Raw genomic sequence first — 23,676 nt, 5'->3', positions numbered from 1 at the left:
ATGAACTCTCGTAGACTCTCATGTTCTTGATGTTTGATATGTAACAAACTCGGGCTGTTAGTGAATGCTTCTTTCTTAGTGCTTACACATTGGTGGAGAAAGGCTCTGTCGAAGTCTTGAAAGTTCTGATGTTCCCCGACCTAAGTGTGTTGAACCATTGGTGGACCATGCTGACCAAAGTGGTTAAGAAGATCCTACACTCGATCGGATTGGAGTACCGTGTGTAGTAATGCAGCATTCTCAAACCGAGCTAGATGTTCTTCCGGATCTCCTATGCCTTCGTATTCTCCGACATTAAGAAATTACAAATTTTGAGGCAATTCACTACAAGAAAAAGACATACGACAACGATGAAAAACCGTTGTTAAAGTCCCAGTGGTTAAAGGGTTTGCTCAAAGACAACAATTTTTCACCGTTGTAGCTAAAAACCGTCGAAAATAATGTTAGCGACAGATTTATTCAAAACCGTCGCTAATTAGCGACAATTTATTCCATGATATTAGCGACGGTTTTTTCATGATTTTCGTCGCTAATATTTTCAGTAAAATAAAAAAATAACTTTTAATAATTAAACAAATCTAAAAAAACTCACAATTTGACTATGTTAACAATATTCATGAACTTAACTGACACTTAAAAATTTACCAAACATTAAACCGTAAAAATTTACCCTAAATCGAAACTAAAATCGTGTAAAAGAGAAAAATTTTAAGTGTTGTGAAGTGATAAAATCATGTAAAAGAGAAAAATTTTAAGTGTTGTGAAGTGGTGTGGAGGAAAATAGACCGAAAATACGGATATTTATAGGCAATTTGCGATGGTTTTTGAGCGACGGTAATTGAAAACCGTCGCATATTATAAATTTGCGAATAGCGACCGTTGTTATTTGTCCAAAAAACATGTTAATCGACAACGATTTTAGAAAACCGTTGTCGATTGTCCAAAAAAATACGCTCAAAGACAACAGTTTTCGATTGTCCAAAAAAACACGCTCAAAGACAACGGTTTTACTTTGCCTTAAAAAAACGCACATACGACAACGGTTTTCACTAAAACCATTGTTAAAAAGCATACGACAACGGTTTTTACTAAAAACCGTTGTCGTATATGCGTTGTTGTTTTGTTTTTTTCTTATAGTGATTCAACATCAAATATTGATGGGGACCAAATTATTGTTTTTTTTCGATCTACTCCTAATAGTCATCATAATGTCTCTTTTATCAATAGATGATTACGTTCTAACATTTTGCGTTGAACTTAACTTGTTTACACCATTTGTTCATTCCCCAAGAATTGAAGTTCTAAAATCAAATTAAAAGAATTAAAACCTGGCATTTAATAAATCTCTCCAATTCAACAACCCAAACGGGTGGCTGAGTTGCTTGAAATGTTTCAAGTTGCAACACAACATTTAATTAAGTAGCCCAATGTGGTTTTTTGTATGGACACCGACAACTTGCATCTGCACTCAATTAAATCGAAACACAGTGAAAACATAATCAATTTAACCGATGTCTCAAAATTTTCTTCAAAATGCGTAAAAATAGATTAAAAGGCATCATCTTCAACAAAACGAATAACAATAACACCCACCACCTCACAAAGAGTGTGAGGTCTACATGTCAGATATACTTTATATTAACAGCATTTTCTCACGTTGGTTTTAATATTAACCCTCGTTTTTGTGTGTTTTACTGTCCATCATGATTTTTTATTCTTATTTTATATTAAATATATATGTTTTTTAAAATAATATTCAGATTCTTAATTTTAAAAAAAAAAGACATTTAAATGTTGGATGTCTTGCAATAATATCGAGTCCGTGTGCCCCCGCAAGCCACCAAATGAGAATTGTTTTAAAAAAACTTTAACGTGTTCTTGTTTACGTGGACTTTATTAACACCAAAATGCTCCAACAGCATTAATGTTTTGCACATGGTCGAATGAATCATAATGTGATATTTTTTAATAAATATAAAAGTAGTTTTTTTTCTTATAAGAATTTATTCTACACTTCTCCTCTCTCAGTCCATATAAGCTATAACTATTAAACCCCGGCTCCAAACCCAAGTCAGATTATTCTTCTCTAAAATAAATAAAATTGGCTTTGGTAATTCAAGTGAAGATATAATATTAAATGATGTGGATGATACTGAAATTTTTTATGAGTCCGATCTAGTGAGATTGGTCTTCAAACTTTCAATGTTTGAAATGGAACAAATGGATTGATGTCAATCTACACAGACGAGTATTATATAGTTAGGGGTGTTTTTTTTTTTTTAAATCAAAGGCTTGAAAAAATCACCCCCTCTCCCTTTGTCTCCGGGTAAAGGCACTTATCGGTGTATCTGAAATAGCCGAGGGAACATCAATGATTATCTTGTTGAAACTCTTAATGAACTTTTGTAGACTCTTCTGTTCTTGCTGTTTGATATTGAAAAAATTCGGGCTGTTAGTGAATGTTTCTTACTGCTTGTTTGGTGGAGAAAGACTCTGCCGAAGTCTTGAAAAGTTCTGATGTTTCCCGACCTAAGTGTGTTTAACCATTGGTGAGCCATCCTGACCAAAGTGGTTGACAAGATCCTACACTCGATCGGATTGGAGTACTGATGTAGTAATGTAGCATTCTCAAACTGAGCAATGTGTTCTTACGGATCTCCTATGCCGTCGTATTCTCCGATGTTAAGAAATTTAAAATTTTGAGGCAATTCAGCATCAAGTATCTTGACGGAGAAAGGAATCCTCTGTGCTATAGAGGGGGCGGGGGTGCGTTTCTTTCCTATATAAGAAGTTCCATATCCTCTCTTGATCTTCATATCTCATGCGTCTCGACTTCATGATAATGATATAACTCTAATCTTTTAAACCATACAATAGTTCAAAACCACATTTTGATAGCTCTACTCACATATTAATGCATATAACAATATAGAAAGCACTGTGTGTAAACTATGTTTAAGATCCACAGGTCGGTTAATTAGGTTTTGAAACAAAAAATTCTGTAACTTTCACTTGAACAAACAATCATATATTTAAAGAACAATTACATGACACAAATCAAAACATTGGTCGTGATAATAATCAATAGGTGTTATTATAAACTGGAAAATTACATATCTCTTCACACGATTCCCACATATATTTGATTATAATAAAAACTTCATTTATTGATAATCCCATATAAATGGGTATTTTATTTTATATAATCATCCAAATCTTTCTGCATATAATCAACAATCATCATTCTTGATGATCTGCATGGCAGCTGAATTGGTAATCACCATGCCCCCATCTATGAACAAATTATGCCCACTCACATACTTGGACTCGTCACTCGCAAGAAACAGCGCCCCGTTCGCAACATCATTCACCCTTAGTACGGCCCCTTTAAGATTCGCCCTCTCACCCGTAGTTCGCTCCAGTTCTTCATACTCCAACCTCAAAACCTTCTTCGCCATAGGCGTCGCCATTGCATAAGGTGACAAACAGTTCACCCTTATCCCAAAATCCCCCAATTCCACCGCCAAGTTCTTCGTAAGCCCCACCACCGCATGCTTCGAGCTTGTGTACGCATGGGAGGCAGCCCCTCCGATCGCCGAGCACATGCTTGACACCGATATGATGCTGCCACGCCGCGCTGGGACCATGACGCGAGCAGCGTGCTTCATGCTGAGGAAAACACCTGTCACGTTGATGCTCAGGACGCGTTCGAAGTCAGATTTTTCGTCGTCGGTGATTCGGGACTTGAGCGAGTCACAAATTCCAGCGCTGTTGAATATGATGTCGAGTTTTCTGTAGGTCGAGATGGCTGTGTCGACGGCAGTCCTAAGGTGATCTTCGTTTGTTACGTCGCAGTGTATGTAGGTTGAGTTCGAAGGGTCCATGGATTTCACGACAGATTGGCCTAATTCGTCTTGGACATCAGCGACGATGACTTTGGCGCCATGTTTGGAGAAGAGCTTGGCTGTGCATGCACCGATGCCACTGGCTCCACCTGTTATCAGGGCTACTTTTCCTTCTAGCCTATTTAAAATGGCATGGCAACAAATGAATTGGATTCACAAAATTTGTGACATTACCAAGAAATCAATTCTCGAAAGAAACTTCAGACATCAACTATAGGAAAAATAAAGACACAATCAAGCACAGTACTCCGGTCAATATTGCAGCAAATTTTTTTTTATTAACTTGCTATGCTAAGGGAGCTGATTTCAAAATGTATAAAGGTAGCCATTTATGTTTACCTTCTTGCAATTAGAGGAAGAACCGAAGCCGATGTCATGTCTGTAGGATAGGAAAAGGGAGTGCAGAAATCGAATTATTGATGCGCTGTGTAGCAAAATTTATAAGAGAATTTACAAATAATAGGTATCTTGTAACACTATTTTACATGTCTATAAAATGGATCGAAATAATTTATGTTTGTAAAAAAGAAAGGTAATATTTTTTACATAAAACAAAATAATTTTTCATGAGTAGAGTCAGGTGGAATTGAAGATTTATCTCATAAAATTAATCTGATAGGTCAATCTGACATTATTAAGCAATAATATTCAGCAATTGTTTTTTATCCAATGTTTGAGAAAATTCATACCATAGATAAACTCGTTCTTTCTTGTAGGATCGATCACTTGTTTTTTTTATCAAAAACTATAGTTGATGGTAATTATGCCACATCTTTTAAATTGTATAACAGCTCAAGTATCATGTTTCAATTGTTTTAATCAACAAAGACAATTATGACACTCAACAATCTCTCTCTCACAAAAATTGACTTGTGGGACGAAATTATAAGAGTTTTTGTGTAAATAGAAATATATAATAGCAGTGTTATGCTATTATTAGAACTCTTATTTTGAGTTTACTGAAACCCTTCTTTAATTTGAACAGTTTAATGACACTCACCCCTATTAGAACTCTCTTATTGAGAAGTCGAAAATTATCACTGTAAGACCGAGTGCTTACCGCTTTACCAAAAGCTATAGCTTGCAATCAATGGGAATCGAACCCATGACCTTGGCTCTGATACCAATTGTAGGACCGAGTGCTTACCGCTTTACCAAAAGCTATAGCTAGTGGTAATGGGGCAACTCAAATCTTTTAAACCGCACAACAACACAAGCACCATGGTTCGATTGCTCTACCAAGCAAGGACAATTATTGCACCCAACAATCACGTTCACGTTTTTAATTATCATGTGTACATGTCAATACAAAGCTAATTAAATTTCTACTACGCACATTGTACTCAAATAAGTTATTTACAGGTATTAAATGTATAATTTATTAGAGTTTTTTTTTAGCCACCAAGAAATTTGATCATACCAATTCCATTGTTTTTATTATTCATTCAATTATTATTATAATAATAATAATATAAATCTACGAATTAACATATAATACACACGCACTTTATTCATATGAGTATGTATTTATTACTTAAATATCAATAATTTGATACTTAAAAATATTAATATATCAAAACAATAATAAATTTTTTCAAATTTAGAACATTAAGGGATAAAATCTATTTTTTAAAAAATTAGATATCACATAAAACAAGATCGTAGTATTTTATGTATTTAACAAGAATCTATTAATATCACACACAAATTATTAGAGATTATCTTTATAGCAATGTTCTAAAAAGCACGTTTCCGCTTAAGCGTCACTACAAGAAAAATGATTTTCCGCAGCACGTCATCAACAGCGTGCATTAAAAGCACGCTGCGAATACTACTTTTCACCACGTGCAACCATATGTGCGCTGTTAATAGTGTTGCACTTGATACTATTAACGGCGTGCATTAAAAGCACGCTGCAGATATTACTGTTGATGGCGTGCATTAAAAACACGCTGCATATAGTAACTTGTTACTATTAACGGCGTGCATTATAAGCACGCTGCGGATATTACTATGGACGACGTGCATTAAAAGCACGTTGCGGATAGTAATATCCGCAGCGCACAATAAATGCACGCCGTTAATAATAGTATTATTAACGGCGCTCATTTTTATGTGTGTTGTTAAAAGTAAATCATATTTTTTTTAAAAAAAAATTGTGTTCAGACATTAACGACGCACATTACTCTCACGCCGTCAATAGTATTATTCACGACATGCATATTATTAGCAGGCTGAAATGAGTACGAATTTTAACATTAGCGACAGTTTTCTTATAACCGTCGCTACTGGTGCAACAGTTTATAAAAAATCGTCGCCGATTTACGGTTTGCATAAACCGTCGCTAATAAATGTACACCGGCGACGGTTTTATAAAACCTTCGCTAAAAAATCGCAAATTCTTTATTTATATCCGATTTCCGTTTCATTTTAATTCACAACACCTAAAATTTTTCTGTACTTATACGATTTTAGTTTCGATTTAGATACGTGTTTTTGTTTCAATTTATGATTAATTTTTAAATTTTTAATTAAGAGAATGAGTATTATTATTGTAGTTTTTATAAAAATTTATTATATTATAAAAGTAATTTTTTTTTTTACTCTAAATTTAGCGACGGTCGCGAAATTATACAACCGTCGCTAAGTTTAAAGACCGTCGCTATATCAACGACGGTTTTCAGATTTTTTACCGTCGTCAATTTGCGACGGTTTAATCAAAAACCGTCGGTAATATTTTTATTTTTTTTTTCCCTCTTAACGGCGTATACTGCACGCTGTGGAAAGTTGTATTAACAGCGTACATATGCACGCCATTGATAATAGTATTAACAGCGTGCACATATACGCCGCGGATAATCTTGAACTTTTAACCGCTTGCAACTTTGCAGCGTGCAATGCGCGCTGCGGAAAACCATTTTTATTGTAGTGCGTGCTTACGCATGAAGCTCGACAAAAATGCCCCGCTTCGAGAAAAGCGGAAAAAAGGTCAAAATGTAGTTTGACCGAATTAAGCGTAATTAAGGCGTTTAATTAAATGGGTTTAAGCACAATTAATCGCATCGGTTTATTTTTTAATTTTTTATTTTGAAAGTATGGCGTTTTTTTTTTTTTTAAAATAGTAAATTGGATTTATAATTTAGATGTTTATTTTTAAATTTTAATTATGATTAAGCTTGTCTGACAATGATTTGACAAATATTTAGCAATTTTTAATGTAGTCTAGTTGCAAAAAAAATAAAAATTGTAATTTTGAGATTTTTATGTTTTTATAAATATGAGAATTAATTTTTCAGACTTAAATTTATCATATTTATAATGTATTATTTTATCTATTTATTAGTTGAGATAATTACAATTACACTAAAGATAAAAAACGTTTTTTCACACTTAGGCCCGTACTAATCTCTCATAAACTTGAAAAGCTTGTAGCTCGACATCCACGCTTCAGGACGCTTCACACTTTTTAGAACCTTGCTTTATAGTGCCATTGAACAATATTTTTAAATTTTAATCTTCGTGGATTCTATGCTTTAAACCCTCAAATCTTCTCCATAGTTTTATTTTTTTTAATTTATTTTTATATATTTCACACCGTAGTATTTAGAATTTGACCACTCGTAGATAAATTATTATGTTTATTAATTGAATAAGCTTGTGAATATTACAGACTTTTCCAATTTTGACTATATCACGATAATTTCTTTTACGAAAAACAGCCTCACTTATTTTTCAACAAAATCTTGAAATATATATAAATAAAATAGAAATTTTACCATTCACAATGAAATACTTTTCATATCCACGCTTTTATAATATGATATGAATAGTAGGCCGAATAGCCGGGGAAGAAGATCAGAAAACACGTGAAAACATGTTATCTGATAGTTCTGCAAAACAACAAACTGGCCAATTAGATTTCCATTAATGCACAAATTCACGTGAAAGAAAATGAGTTGGAACTAATCCAACAAGGATGAGTATAGGAAGAAAACTGCCAAAATTGCAACATATAATTATTAGTTAGGTTTTCTTTGCAGTTTTGATAATATATTTGAACATAAATTATAAAAAAATATATAAAGAGACGAATATATATGATCGAAAATGTAATTTTCTATTATACTATCCAAAAAATAACTATTTTAAATTATTATCTACAATCTTATACTTCTTTTTTTAAATAATATTAAGGAAAAATTATAGTTTTGATTATATCTATTTGTTTTTTTGCGGTTTTAGTCTTATCTGTTGTCGAAATTCATCTTATTAATGTAGTTTTTCATTTTTGGTAATTTTAGTCTTTTGTTCAATAAAAATGTTAATATGTCACTACACATGTAAATTAAATCAGTTTTGTATTGGTGTCAAGTCAACGTCATGTCAGAAAAATGACTAAATTTGTTTTTTAAAAAAGTTAAGACTAAAAATTTATCGTTATCTTTATGTTCATCTCTTTCAATATATTTTCACATGGATAGGCCAATGGAGTACTATGACTAGCACTTTTATTAAGAATAGTGAATTATTTCAAATAATGAAAAAACAATAATATTTCCTCCTTTAAAATAGTATTAGAAATTAAAAAGTGGCGATCTAGAAATTTTCAAAAGTAAGTTGCAAGCAATATTTGAAAATTGCCAGAAAAAAGGAGACAAACCCTAATGTTATGAAGGGGTATAGTTAGAGTCAACTGAATTATTAAATATAAAGTAGCAAGGAAATAGTACGAGAAAAATTTTAATGTCATCAATCAAACTAATTCTTTAATTAAAGAATCATTTATTCGCCAATGAATTTAGATTGATCAATGTAATTTTATTTTTTTTTGGGGAAAAACTTCTGTTACATTGTCTACGAATAGATAAATCTCTAACCCGATCCGACCTATAAAAAAATTTGTTTTGTTTTTTTTACTTATTCATTTATGCATGGCGTAAATCTTTAGTTGTTTGACAACAACTTTATAATACTCTCAAGAGTATTTTCGATTTTTAATTTTTTCAAAAATTGACCTATTCCACCTTACAAATATTTTACCAGATTTTGTATATAAAAAAGTAATAAATCTATATATAGTTTATACACTCCTATTTTGTTCCTAGGATTTTTTGCATTTTTAAATAATGAAACATATTACAAAAAATGCAAACAGGGAGCAAGTCCCACTATGCCGGAGAACACACATCGTTGGGGACAAAGATGTGAATCAGCAGACCTTGATGGTTTTGCTTACTCAGACCTTTCAATCTCTTTGAACCTTCTGTCCCAATCACTGGTCTCGTAATCTTGATCGAAAAGGTCCCTCTCAGTGCTGTAAACAATTCGATCCTGTCCTATGAATGTCTTCTGAGCCATGTCCCGAGCACTCAGAAGCTGAAAATTGAAATGGATTGGTATACTTGAACGATCAAAATAGGACATCGAAATTTCTACAAGTATTAGGCGTTTACCTTTCGCCTCAAGGAGAGATCAGGTGATTCGAGTGCCTTTGCACGCTGTTCCCTGGCTTGATTCCTCTCGACAATTTTGGAGTTTGTATTTTGAACCAAAAACCACCGTATCAACGGAATTGCAAAGAAAGACCCAGCATATATCTGTGAGTCGAACAAGAACATGAAAACGATACAACTTAACGTAAAACTTATTCAGATGTAGAATGGGAAAGTTTCAAAGAACATGACATGGGCTTAAAATAGCTGGAATGATTTTCAAGACCAAAAGCGATGCTGAGAAAACAAAGAGAATAGGCGGTGACACTGTTGTTTATACAAAATACGGAGCAACTGCATAACAAATTAACAAAATCTACTTCACTGCTTCTACCGAGTAGAATAATGAAATTCAACTCTCCATCTAATCCAACCAGATAGCAAACTAGTATTTATCAAATCCTTCTTACCCAGAAAATTTTCAAGCTGAAGTTGTATAGGCAAGACCCGTATCCCAAGCAATTTGCAAATACCTCAAATCTTATGTGTCGCAGAGCAGGACTCATTGCTTACTAAGACAGCATGAATAGAAAGATAAGGATGTCTGGACTATTTTGTTAATTCATCATTTCAGGCAAGTTCGTGCAAACGTCTCAAAAGAGATCCATGACCAATCGAAGGTTGCACAAGCATGTTCTACTAAAACAAATGACTTGAACCCATATTATTGAATGATGCGAACCTATTGATTGCACCATCTATTAAGAGGAGAACACCGAAAAATTGCAGGTATCATTATACACAATGCGGTAACAAAAGAATTAAACTTGAATATCATAGTTTGCATTTAATATGGTTCAGAATTTAGACAGAGCAATCCAACTGGTAGGTGGATATGAGCTGTTTCTTTTTTTTTTGATAAAAGACTAAGATATGAGCTGTTTCATACCTGAAGTAAGGGAAATATTTCGGAAACAAATGATATGAAACCCCTTGGCTCAACTGTCATATTCCTTCATGTTCCAAATCAGTGAAAAGGTCAGAGTAGATGAAGATCAACCAAATTAAAAAGCAATGCAAGCTGAATCGTACTTCAACATGGAACCAAGAATTATAACCCCAAATAGATTAAGTCCACCAAGACCAATCACCATGGCCCTCTCTGAAGCAGTAGTTTTGCTGCAGAAATATTTCTGATGTTAGATCACGGAACTTCATGTTACTAACCAGATAAAAATGAAGGCTTAAAATGGATACCTAAATTGCCACATCTTTTCGTTAAAAAACTTTTCAACTCCACCAACCCAGTCAGCCCATTTTTTGCCGACATATCCCTTCCGCTCGCTCCTCTGGGGAGCTGCAGTGCGTTGTAGGGACGGAAAACGGTATAAAATGTTCCCCTGCATTCAACACACAGTTAAGAAAACTAGACAAAGCATCAAGCTTGCACAAGATGGCAAGTCACTGATTTGGAAACAGGGTTTAACCAGACACAATCATAGGATTATACACCAAGCATGAATATGCTTGCAGCTCCAACTGACTCTGCATGTCATACTCGACACTCGAATTTAATATAAGCAGTTTACCAAGCACGGAAAAACCAGCAGCACATCACTGGGCATGCATAAAACTTGATTGGGAGAATGGTTTTGACTTACCACAACTCGGGAATCTTACAAAGACTTGCATTTATGTGCATCATATAATCCTTAAATAGCCACAACTGAAGGATTACACCACAAACTTGCATTTGTAAGCAGCTCTAAGTGAGACTACATATCATACATGTCCCTAGATTTTAACATATGCAGTTGATCAAGCAAGGGCAAATCATTAAGTGTGGCACTGGACATGGAATGAAACTTGATTTATAAGATGGGTTTGACTTACCACATCTCAAAAGGTATACAAAACTTGCATTTATGGGCATCTTATAATCCTTAAAAGTTAAACCTCTTTATATCTTAAATTAACTTATGTGTAACAGCCTTCCAACCCAGTCAAGAAAAGCAAATAATCTAACATAGTTCAACCACAAATTGATGAGGAACTAATGACAAATTGAGAATGCCCATGTTGGTCAAGGAATCTTTCACATGCCACTAGGAGTAGCACCAGAGAATTACCATCACAGTCCTTTAGTGGATATAGAATATTTGTTCGGTTATTGAAACTGTCCTCTACAGCTCTACCTTTACTATCCTGTGCAGACTTAAAGAACCACTCAGATTTCAAAACACCAACATTGGTTTGACATTTTGACCATGTTTTTTACAGTTCAATGGAGTATACATAATGTGGAAAAAGATGATGCTAGATGTACAAAACAACACGTTCACAACTTCTACCAGTATACTGGACATTTGATAATGTTTACATCCACAGAAAAAAGGAACATAATTAAGACTCACAACAAGTCAAAGAGGACAAACCTCTTCATCTACTTCTGGCTGACCGTCAAATCGTAGCAGCACAGGTAATATGTACGAATCATCATCCTGGGCGATTCCAACAATGACAATAGAGTAAATTATGCCAGAAGTTTCACCAGAATACAAAGTCAAATATCCTTGAGATTTTTAGTACGTCTTTTGAAACCACTGAAAATAAAATTAGACATCTAGAAAGTCCATGATGTTTTGAACATGCAATAGCCAACTGACTACTGAGAACTAGCTTTTGGCGATGAGCATCAGATTGAAGATACCTTATTATCAGTAGTGTCCAGATCGAGATATGGAGCTAATTCATCAGCAGTAACAACACCACCATTTGAAGCTATATATTGTCCAATCTGTAGATTACCATGGAAAAAGAAGTTCCAAATGTCCAAATTTCAGTCAATACAAGTTTGTAAATGATCTTCAGCATGAAAATTATTAGAGACCATGTTCTATTCCTGTTAAATAGCCTCTAAAGCATAAAAAATGAGATTTCATTCTGTACCACAACAACTCAAATTAAGGTGGTCTTACAGGCCAGAATCTCATTCTCCAATCATTCTTACTGAAAACCGAAGCATATTTTAATGCATCATTTAACGGATAGGTGGTGGCGCATTAAGAATGCGCATCTTAATGAATATTATGTGAAACTACATATCTTAGCCTCGTAGAGCACCAAACTCTCATACTATTATATTTGCTCTACTTTTGCCACATACTGACAAGATGTTAGCTTTTAAATCTTTATGAAATGTATTCATCTGTAAATCTCCTTTTAAGTCGTGCATTTCAGATGGACTCCTTTTCACTTGCCTCTTAAGTCTGGATAGGAAACTTCTCCATGGTTAAAAATGACTCTTTTTTGAGGTTGGACGCTTATCATTAGAAACATCAATGAGAGTCCTACTTGGAATCAGGATGATGTCATCAGGGTGAGACAACCAAGATGTTTGTTAAAGTGTCTACACTTCAATAAATTTGGTATCTAATTGTGTTTTGGTCATTCTTTGGGATACAACATCAGGTCCTTTCCAGGATTATTTAAATACAATAACGCACAAGTCCTGCTCCTTATTGTGATTAATTCTTGATTTCTCAATCATATTCCACATAGGGTCCGCTAGTCCTCAATAACAGTGAAGCATACTGTGACGAAAAACCTTTTTCCATCAAAACTATATGTTAGGGAATGAGTTTAATTGAAAATCTATGTTGTTTATGGTTTGTTAGACATTAGAAGTTTCACCTGCTATGCTATTATTCTGTATAAGTTAATCTGCCTTCAAGTAGCTTCACAATCAGTTAAAACCACAGTGGGTAAAAAATTCAAAATAAGTAGCATAAGAATCAGATCTCATGCAGTAAAGATACAAACAAAATAGAGAGAACTATATCAGTGGGTTATGAACAAAGAATCTGAAAATACTCAGAGAGACTGGGAAGAAAATAAGGATGGAGGGTCATCATGTAATTAACATCTAGCAACGAAAACATTAAAGTAACGGACCACTGAAACCAGTGCTCAAGTATTACCAACTTCCACCTCTCTTCTTCAATACCTTGATTGGGATCTCCATCCCCAAATACAAAGGAGAAGACCTGAACGATTAGAAATATCAGGTATTCATCTTTTAATCAGTAAAAAACTGCCAAAAGCTTATAGACCTCAGCTGGAACTTTTGCTCACCGATTCAATAAAATTCATCCCACCGTCACCATCTCTTACCCTTCGCCTCCTGTAATAATACGGATCCCAATACCTGGATAATTGATTGACGGGTGAGATGATTAGAAAATTAAGTCCCAGGCTTACATAGAAAATGAAATCATATGTAGCGGGATGCCTTGCTTCAATCAAATTAGATCAAGCCAACTTCCTCAGCACTCTACTTATAATTCTGGACTCAGAAACTATTGAGGTTTTATTTTATCATGTTTCTTATTGCTGGTAGCGCGATAGGAATCAAAGGAAAGGAAATGCTACCTAACGTTCAGGTTTCCTTTGTGGTTAATAACCAGTGCTCTAAATGGCCTAGGCAGCAGGCCACCGACCGCACCACATTTTCCTTAGGTGGTCTTATAGGCGGTTGAAGATTCAGGGAGGGAGGTACTCAAAAGTCAACAAAATTTTAAAAACCCAAATTATTAATACATTATACACTTTCTCTTAAAAACAAAATAGTCAACCCAATCACCCACAAGTGCCACAAACTTCGCCTCGAACAGCTGACACCACCGCCGTTTAGAACTTCCAATCTTTATTAATTATCTCGTTAGTTGCATTTATATATTTATTTGCACTTTGTATAAATTGTATTATATTGTATGAAGTTTATTTATGCTTAAACATAATTTATTTTATACATATATTGCATGATTATAAATAATAATGCATAACAAATCTTTTTTTTAAAAATCAACCGCCTAGACATTGCCTAAGCTGCCAAGGCAAAAGACCGTCACTGATCGTCCCGCCAACACCATTTACAACACTGTTAATATGTCAACGTAATAAAAATAATTGACTCTTATCATTGATAATAGACAAACCGGATAATTAGATTCATAAAATATTTCAAAAGTATTATTTTTTCTTTGATGGACAGCAGTGCAACAACTTTCAGGCAAATAACAATGTCAACAAGCAGAAAAACCAAACATGAAGCTAGGCTACTTAGAAGTTTATATACTCCTCTTTTTTAATTGTTTAACTATTAGTTCCACATATAACATGAGCTGGAGATTACCAGAACAAATCAGTCGGACTCAAATAAAAAGTGAAACCCGAGTCATAGGATCTTCCTCTTCTTCCACGATTGTCCTCCTCTCTGTTGAAGTCAAAGACCAAGAAATGGAAAAGAACAAAAACTCAAATATCAAGGAACAAACATTCAAAATCTCTATGAAAATTCTTTCCAATCCAGGCAAGCGAAGATGAAAACCGTACCGATTGCTCGAAACTATTGCTATTATCGTGGTATACACAAGAACAATGGACGCAATCAGTGCTGTCCCAAAGGAAACCCTCACCAAATACTCTGCCGCCATCTGACACCAAAAACCTCATTCCAATCAAATGAACAGAACTTACAAAAGACTTCTATTTACAGAATGATTCCATACCTTTCCCTTCTCCAGTAAAGGTTCGAACTTGATCCTAAATGACTTAGCCACAAGGTTGGATCGATAATCCTTTGGAAACACATATAAAACATCACCTTCATCCGACACCTGTTAAAGAAAGATTGCCAAGAACATATGCAGGATAATTTCCACAATGTGAACACCCAGTTTGATATTATGAAACAAACGAACTTCAAAACGATAGTACAAACACACAAAGCCCAAAAAATGACCTCCAAGAACCCATTTGTATCCGCAGCGAGAGCCTGAAGAGCCTTTTGAGCTTCACTCAACTTAAGTCCCGCCTTGCTTGCCACATCACCAATCGTAACTCTCCTCCCGCTCGAGTCAATGGCAGCCATAGCCCGCTCCCTAACATCCTTAGGCAATTTATCACTCTCAACTCTGCCACCGGGCCTACTAGCAGACGTAGTCACGACATCAGCATCAGTACTCCCACTTCCGTTGCCGCTGCTAGCGGTAATTAAAGAAACAAAGGCCTTTCCACACCGGAGCCTTCTGCCTCTAGGAATAACCGGCGATTTCAACGGCGCAAAATAGTGAAACTGGGAAGGTTTAAGCGGTTTAGAGGTAAGGGCGAAGAAGTGGGACTTTGGAGAAACAATAAAGTAGGAGATGGACATGGATGCCATATATTGGTTTGTTTTCGCAGATTTCGAGAGCTTGGTATACGCTTGAATTAGGGTTTTAGGCCATTGAATTCAGGGTAACTATAGTCTAACAGCCCCCCGTCTCTGAATTGGCAACTATTTTGCTTGGTGAGGAAGACGCCATCTCTGAAATGAAGTGAAGTGAGAGGAGAAACGGAAACGGGAGGATGAATTTACTTTATTACCCTGTAGAAATATCACGGACTGCGAAACAGACAATAATGACGTTTAAGTTAACGGAAATTGCAAATTAGGTTCCATATTTGTATATTCCCTCCCAACTCATTTCAACTCACCACCACCATCTCTACTTGCTGCGACCGCCAACTTTACTTCAATTGCTATAGTCTTCGTTTCTCTGCCGCAGGGTTGGAGGTCCTCGCTCTTGTTCTCTGTGTAAGATTTGATTTTTTGTGAGTTCCATATTAACATAAACATGGGTTTTTTCTAGTTAAATATTTTATTGAAATCTTGAATTTTTCTTGGACTGTTTGTATTTTGAAGTAAAGAAAATGAATATGCAGTTGTTTCTATAGGCTTCAAACAGTAGGAATTGTGTTTATGAATCAGAATCTAATACAAAATCCAAGGTATTAACGCAAGGAGAAACCATAAAATTTTCAATGAGCTTCGTTTGTATTTTATGGATGTCCTATTTTATTTTTATCTTTTGCATTTTGTTTTCCTTGAAGTTGATGCATAGTTTCAATTTCATTAGTGGTGCTTGGTACAGTTTAAAACTCATGATTCCTCGTGATCAGGCTTTTGAAGCAATTATATTGAAGTCGTGCCTGGTACGTGTTCGATCAAATTATTCTTCGTTCTTGTTGACTTACAGGTATCCCATTCAGTGAACTCTTTTGCTATGAGTGTTCAAAAGCTTCGAGCAACTCCATTGTGGAACACTAAGCCCACCGCTCTGATTACTCCTGATGGGAAGCAGAAATTGATCCATGCCGCTCCTCGTCTGCTCTCCAGTATGCCTTAGTCTGTTTACATTTTCGGTAGAACTAATCGAGTTTGGTTTCTCAAGTGGTTGACTTGTTTAAGCTTTTTTCAGGTCCTCCAAAACTAGTAATCAAATGTGGGGTTCGGTTTCGCCCTTGCATTGATATACACAAGGTTGTATACATATCTTGTGACCTTCTGTCTTCCTTTTTTTCTTGTGGAAATATACATGCTTCGTTCTTTCATTTTTCTTTGAGTCTGTGTGTCGCTATGTGTGTGCGCATTGGTGAAAGAGAGGTTGGTGATATGACCCTAGCTGTAAAAGTTATTAGCCTTGATGCACGGTGGTGTTTGACTTCATGATAAACTTTATAATTGGTCCATTTCATACTCATATGAGATAATGAGACAACTTTTGTTTGTTAAGTAGCCTAAATGCTCGGTTCAACTCAAAACAAGGCAAATAACCATGATTCTCTTTACTTCATTGCAATGTTGCTCGTGGAAAAAAATTTATTTAGTTTGATTATGTTAGATCTATATTAAATTAAATTTATGTTTTCAGGGAAAAGTGAAACAGATTGTTGGATCCACTCTTCAAGATTCTAAAGAAGAAGATCCGAATCTTATCACTAACTTTGAATCCGATAAGTTAGCAACAGAATATGCTAAAATGTACAGGGATGATGGGCTTACTGGTGGCCATGTCATCATGCTTGGAGCTGATCCGTTGAGCATATCAGCAGCCATTGAAGCTTTACATGCTTATCCTGGTAAATGTTTCCGAAACATCAATTTATTATGTTATGATGCATCATTTGTTTAATTGGCATGTCACGTTTGCTGTTCTATATAGCCTTATACAATATAGCATGTTGATGGAAGGCAAAATAAAGAACAGTTGAGTCATTTTTATGTTTCTCGTTTGTGAAGCTCACATCTCAACTTGCATCTTGGTTCAGTTTTAATCATTGCTGAGTAAATAAGTTTGTCACTGTCTTGATAAAGTGAAATAGAATAGCTGATGACATTTCCTTAGTTACCATGTGTAGTGATGCACCCCATCACTAACTAAGCCATGATGTTAGAAAATTATTTTAAGATGTTGAAATAATTGCACTTCAGACCTTAGAATATGCAAGTTACATCTTTAGTTTATGTGAAGTACTGCACAAGTACGTGGTTTCCACACTACTTATCGCTAATTGGAAAACATATAGGTGGTTTGCAAGTCGGAGGTGGTATCAATTCAAGTAATGCTTTGAGTTATATAGATGAAGGAGCAAGCCATGTTATTGTTACGTCTGTACGTACCTATTGTCTTTATTCATTTATTTATTGTTTTCTTAAAAAGAATGTACTTTGAGCAAGCTTATCTTTTAATCCAACAGATCACCACATATGTCGAAATCAGTTTTTCCTAAATGATGCTTCATCGAAACAAGTCTTAAGGATGCAATGAGAACACTGATGAAATAGTTGTGCTTGCCTGACTCATGCTATACATGTTAGGACCCCGGAGGGACTGTTTACTGAGAACCAACATTCAATTAACCGTGACCTGGGCATACTTGAATTACAAGAAATCCACTGCCTGATGACTGGGTCTTGATGAACATGTAGAAAAGCTAACACACACACTTCCAGAGTTGGCTCCTCTTTATTCTTCTTTGCTTTTTTGAATGTTAGACTAAAGAAGAGAATGGGTTCTAATTTTTCGTGGCGGTAAATGCTTTTATCACAAACCAAAAACAAAAGAAAAGAAAAGAAAACAATTGTTGAATACTGGCGATACCAGTCAATTATAAGTAAAAAAATCCAAAACATACATTAGACTGAGACTTGATGAGAAAAATTAAAACAGCAATTTCAGTATGTCAGAATTGTTACGTGAACTGTCTGAAAGTCTGGTTTATTTTGAAGAAAGATCTCAAAAGTTACACACTTTTACTTATCTGTGCTTGTATTTTTCCTTGGAAAAATCTCTTAATGTAAATCATACAACCAAAATTCTCTATGGAATCTGTTGATTTAATAAATATGAATTTTGTTGCAGTACGTATTTCATAATGGAGAAATAGACTTTGAAAGGCTAAAGGAACTTGCCAGTGTTGTGCAAAAACAGAGACTTGTGTTGGATCTTAGTTGCAGAAAGAAGGTGTGTAAAGGTTTTGGAGGTAACTCAATAATTTGTATCAATAGCAATGTATGTAGATTAGTGACTTGAAAATGTTTTTTCCAGGAGGATAGATATGCAATTGTCACAGATAGATGGCAGAAGTTCAGCGATGTATTTCTTGATCAAAAAGTGTTGGATATCCTGGCCAATTATGCTGATGAGTTTCTGGTCCATGGAGTTGATGTTGAAGGCAAAAGGTATGCGTTTAAACTTTATATGTTTCCTTACATTTGCTTGTGAAATTTAGTACATATTTCATATCATGGTTTGAAACTTGGCATTAGTTTGCACTTGTGTATCATGGAGTTCCAATCTCCTTAAACTAGAGAAGTTAATAAAATTGGTAAAATATTGCTCCGACGGTACTTCAATTTATCTGCTACATAAATTTCAGGCTGGGAATCGATGAAGAGCTTGTGGCTTTGCTTGGCAAGTACTCACCGGTGAGTTTTTTGATTAAGCTAAGGTTATATCCTTTCTACTCTAGCTATTTTAATTCTCTTCTTGTTTGAACTAAGGTTTAGCTTATAAGTTGTTTAAAACATCTTATAAGATATTTAGGAACATATGAGATATCTCTTTAGGTGTTGGATAAATTTTTTGAAAGATTGTATTAAGTTTAATAATAAGCTCTCGAGAGCTTATGAGATCTGTTTAAATGATTTATATAATACCAAATTATTGTTTAAGAGCATAACTTCAACGTTCACCTTTATATCCAAAATTACTTAAAATTCTTTTTCTTTCACTATTTTCCTGTCGTCTACTCATTTGATTTGTTTATCATCTTCGTCAACTTATTTATCTGCATGCTTTAAGAGATTAATTTTAAAGTAAAAGGTAAGAGCTTATAAATTGTCAAAAATTGATTATTTTCTATTAATATTTGGCATTTTCCCTAGATACAGTGCATAAATCACCAATTCTTCAAGGACAATGCTTGAAGTGTCATCGTTGTTTTGTTTTTGATATAAAAAAACAAAAGATTTCATTAAGCGTGGGCAATTGATGCTTGCAAGCCTGCGTGCTTTGACGGGATGATGCACATACTCTTAAAATGATCATGTACCTGTGTCATACTGTGTAGGAAACTTTCTAGATAAAATGTTTAATGGATGATGGATAAACATCGGAGATTTCTATGTTTTTCATATCCGACATGGTTAACAATCATTATGACCATATATAACAAGTTCAGTGGTTGTATTTTTTGTCGTACTGAACTATTTCAGAGGTATTTTAAAATTTTAAATATTTATAAACACTAATATAAATTATATAAAAAAATGAAAATTCTTGAATGATACATTTTAATATTGCATTTGAATGCACTTTATGATGTGATATATTATAGATTGTAAATCTCTATAATGTTTGATATATTTACATGATTATACGTGTGTGGACGGACGTATACACATATGTGAAACAGTCATTTCGTTCCCGTATAATTTCACAATATTTTGAAGTCGTATGTTTATCCATATTGCATTTGTGTCCTTGTATGTTTGTCCATTGTACATAGATTTGATGACTGCATGCCATTTAAGACACCTTGTAACATAAAGACTGTACGTCAGAATTAATTTTTAAATTGCTTTTGACGTGTGTTTGCCAGATTCCGGTGACCTATGCTGGTGGAGTTACTTGCATTTCTGATTTAGAGAGGATCAAAATAGCAGGAATGGGACATGTTGATGTTACCGTCGGCAGTGCTTTGGATATTTTTGGGGGTAATTTGGCTTACAAGGATGTAGTCACTTGGCATTCTCTCAGCAGCAGGCCTTGATAGTATGAAATCTACAAGTTTGACATATCTTTATTCATCATTAATCGGATTACTTCTAATGTATCATGAACAAAAGTTAATCTCTCTTCTAATGTAGAACCATGCACTATCATTTGTGAGGAAAAAATATTATTGTTTATAGGATGATCACCAAAATTTGAAGTATTTGTCGTTTGTGTTTAAGAAGTGTCCATTCCTTGAGTCCCAAAAACATAGATATGAGAATCAGAAGATATATTTCCTTGTAGAGTACTGTAGCAGGTGTTTCAGTGAGTAACTTACGGGCACACAGAAGTACCGTAGCTTCATTTACACAGCTTTAGTTCACATTGAGTTCACTCCTTCAAGCATATATTTAGATTGCAAGTGAAAATATCTCTTGTACATTTTTGATGAAAAATTACGAAATCTATTTCTATTGACCTCCGGATTCTATCTATATTTTTCCGTGTTCTTATCACCGTTCAAGGACGTGATTTGATCTGATAGTGATAATCACACAGAAATACGGGTGTAAAGTTGCACAAGATCGTATGAAAAAACTAGTTCACTTCTGTAAACTTTCCAGGTCTGGCAGCGATCCTTTTGAAGTTATGCGACCATTCTCTCTCTCAATGCTTACAATTTTCTTTGTTTTTGTTTCTCTTTGCACCTGAGTTATCATCTCATCGACCGAAACTGCCCCTTCTCTTAGCATTTTCTGCAGCTCTTGTTTGCTGATCACGAGCTTAATCCTCACGACCCCAGTTGGTTGCCCAATTTCATCCACCAAATTATCAGAAAATCTAACCGTCTTCTTCTCCTTCTGCTTCTTCGTAACCGGTGGGGGTGACACGGGTAGAGGAAGAAGATAGTACAAGTGACCTCGAATCATTTCTGCGTAGGGATGCATGTGTTTTAGTACCGGAAGTCGATCGGAAATTGCATGGTGAGTGAATTCTGATAGCACTTGATGAACTTTGATCGGGGTTTTGTATTCCAGGATTTGCCCATCTACTTTCATCACTTTGACAACCATTTCTTGGAGAACTAAGAGGTTTCCCATGTAGTTTTGTTAAAATACTTAGCCAAGTTAGCAACTTCGAGGAAATTTTAAAACAAAATTGGGAAGTGCATGTGTATTTAAATGGGCAAAAGCATGAGGTTTCCCGTCTACTTAATTTGGGGAAATTTACATGAAAACCCGCATGCACTTTTGGTCCCATTTAGTGTCTTTTTTGGTGGATCATCATGGTGCATCTGAACACAGACATTGCAAATGAAACTAACTAGTTCATTGTAGTGCTGATGTTTTGTGGGAAGATCACGGTTTGATTAAGAGGAAAAAGCAAAAATCTCACTATATATTGAATACAAAATTTCGCGATATAATAGTAAAATCTCGCGATATAATGGTTGTAAATATCGCTACAACGATATATTGGTTGTACCGTTAGCATTATTCTTCTACAAAATCCCATCAAATCCCAATTTTGTTTCAAAATCCTATCATTCCAAGCACTTAAATCATATTATTCCAAATCTCAAATTTTTTATTCCAAACACACTAAAATGTAAGTCTTCTGTGTTGCTAAATTAGTTTAGTCATACATATTTCAATTTTTTATAACTCTAATACTTGTTTCGCACAAGTATTAACATAACACAGCACATTTCAAAGCTACATCTACATTATGCCGGTTCTATGTTAACTGCAAATCGGATAAATGATTAAAATTACATTTTTTCTCTAAGAAATTTAAGTGAAACCGAATAATGTTACTATATCTTTATATAATTGTTATTAAAATTTTATTAAAAATGAAATATATATAACTTTTTATTTAAAATAGTAAACAGACTTCTGTTTCTGTAGTATATGCAATTGGTGGAGCATCACCAAACACCATTTTTATAAATTGAGGTAACATGCAGCAGGACCAACCAAATCCCTTGTCATTGGTGGAAAAGTGTACGACTAAATTTTTCTTAAATTCAATGTGTTTTAATATTTTAGGTAAATATTTCTTAAAATTCGACTTTAGTGATTCTCCACAATTTGGTCGGTTTGACCTAATAATTATATAATGAATATGAATATTGATTTTTACCCTCCCACAATCTCTTTGCACAAATAAATTGAAATTATTAAAATTTTGTTGATTTATTTCATAATAAATTAATTATCATTAACCAATCTATCGATAAATTGATAACCCGATTCGATTGCATAATCATGACATAAATAGATTACCATGTCATTTGTCAGAAAAATGCTAAATTACTCCAATTTAGAAAATGAGGTTATACTTATAATATAGAAATGACTTCTTGAATAGAGGTGACTTTCTGAATAGTTACACTTTTTTATGAACAAACACAATTTATTTTTTTCTTTCCCACATGGGACATGTTTTATATAGTTATCACTAACTATTTCACCATCGTTTATTTAAAAGCATAAATAGTCATCCAATTAATAAATAACTAAAAAATAGATCTAATTAGTGCATGAATCAACAAAATATAAGCATTAGGGAATGAATCACTTATGAATCACCACAAATTGATACTCACCAAAATTGGATGATTCTTTTCTAAAACCTGAAGTCGACCTGTGCCAATGCTTATGACCAGAAGCAAACCTGAAATCACAAACGAAGTGTAAGAATGTCCCGGCTTGGCTCATCCAACGCTTAAGTCGGGGACAAGATATAAGTAATAAAGGCGGTTAAGGAAGCTGCCAAAAATCAATATATTGAATACCAAATGAAAACTCAAACCTAATAATTATGTAAGAACAATGTGAGGACCATGGACGCAGGGACGTAGCCAGGACGTTGAAAGCCGTCGCTAATCCATCATATTCTTCCACTGCAACAAAAATCTAGCCTGGGCTGGAGCCCACCCCAGCCTTTGGGGTGGCTCCGTCCCTGCATGGACGTGTAACTCGCGCGCCCCCTCGGTCAAAGGCTCACCCTCGTAGAGCTAGCAAAATAGAGAAGAGCTCGCCCATGGGGCAAGACAACACCTAGGAGCTCGCCAGCTAATTTTATTGGCCATGTACTTCGCATTTCTAACCGATCCATATATCCACAACTCCGTAGCATGCACACACTTAGCTCATTAGTACATCCTCTGCTCTTTCCTAGTGTTCTACTGCTAGGTGAATTGAACGTTTTGCGAGATCCTGGCGATAATCA

At 34.7% G+C, this 23,676-nt stretch overlaps 4 protein-coding genes across 4 annotated transcripts in view; 2 read left to right on the top strand and 2 right to left on the bottom strand.

Moving 5' to 3' along the window:
- LOC140842628 (caffeoylshikimate esterase-like) overlaps positions 1-23,676 on the top strand; it is an 86,964-nt gene that overhangs the window by 23,033 nt on the left and 40,255 nt on the right. The gene's annotated exons all lie outside the window — the stretch shown is intronic.
- LOC140803586 (secoisolariciresinol dehydrogenase-like) lies at positions 3,073-4,375 on the bottom strand. The gene is made up of 2 exons (XM_073159486.1): positions 4,245-4,375; positions 3,073-4,023 (listed from the first exon to the last, which is right to left on the bottom strand). The coding sequence occupies exons 1-2, from the start codon at positions 4,280-4,282 to the stop codon at positions 3,231-3,233; spliced, it is 831 nt and encodes a 276-aa protein (XP_073015587.1). The 5' UTR covers positions 4,283-4,375; the 3' UTR covers positions 3,073-3,230.
- On the bottom strand, positions 8,946-15,958 carry LOC140842622 (uncharacterized protein At5g03900, chloroplastic-like). The gene is made up of 13 exons (XM_073210648.1): positions 15,141-15,958; positions 14,908-15,015; positions 14,732-14,832; positions 14,532-14,612; positions 13,472-13,544; positions 13,318-13,383; positions 12,048-12,134; positions 11,773-11,838; positions 10,595-10,737; positions 10,430-10,516; positions 10,287-10,350; positions 9,359-9,502; positions 8,946-9,281 (listed from the first exon to the last, which is right to left on the bottom strand). Exons 1-13 carry the CDS (start codon positions 15,558-15,560, stop codon positions 9,138-9,140), a joined length of 1,584 nt encoding a protein of 527 aa, XP_073066749.1. The 5' UTR covers positions 15,561-15,958; the 3' UTR covers positions 8,946-9,137.
- Positions 16,005-20,659, top strand: LOC140842623 (1-(5-phosphoribosyl)-5-[(5-phosphoribosylamino)methylideneamino] imidazole-4-carboxamide isomerase, chloroplastic-like). The gene is given in 11 exon segments (XM_073210649.1): positions 16,005-16,168; positions 16,312-16,372; positions 16,459-16,555; positions 16,639-16,700; positions 17,092-17,299; positions 17,747-17,832; positions 18,583-18,684; positions 18,769-18,902; positions 19,100-19,148; positions 20,324-20,473; positions 20,476-20,659. Coding segments are annotated over 11 exon segments (1,005 nt in total). The 5' UTR covers positions 16,005-16,139; the 3' UTR covers positions 20,503-20,659.

This window comes from Primulina eburnea, chromosome 10 (assembly GCF_022965805.1).
Source record: "Primulina eburnea isolate SZY01 chromosome 10, ASM2296580v1, whole genome shotgun sequence".
Taxonomy (NCBI): domain Eukaryota; kingdom Viridiplantae; phylum Streptophyta; class Magnoliopsida; order Lamiales; family Gesneriaceae; genus Primulina; species Primulina eburnea.
This window is presented reverse-complemented; position numbering and strand designations above follow the sequence as displayed.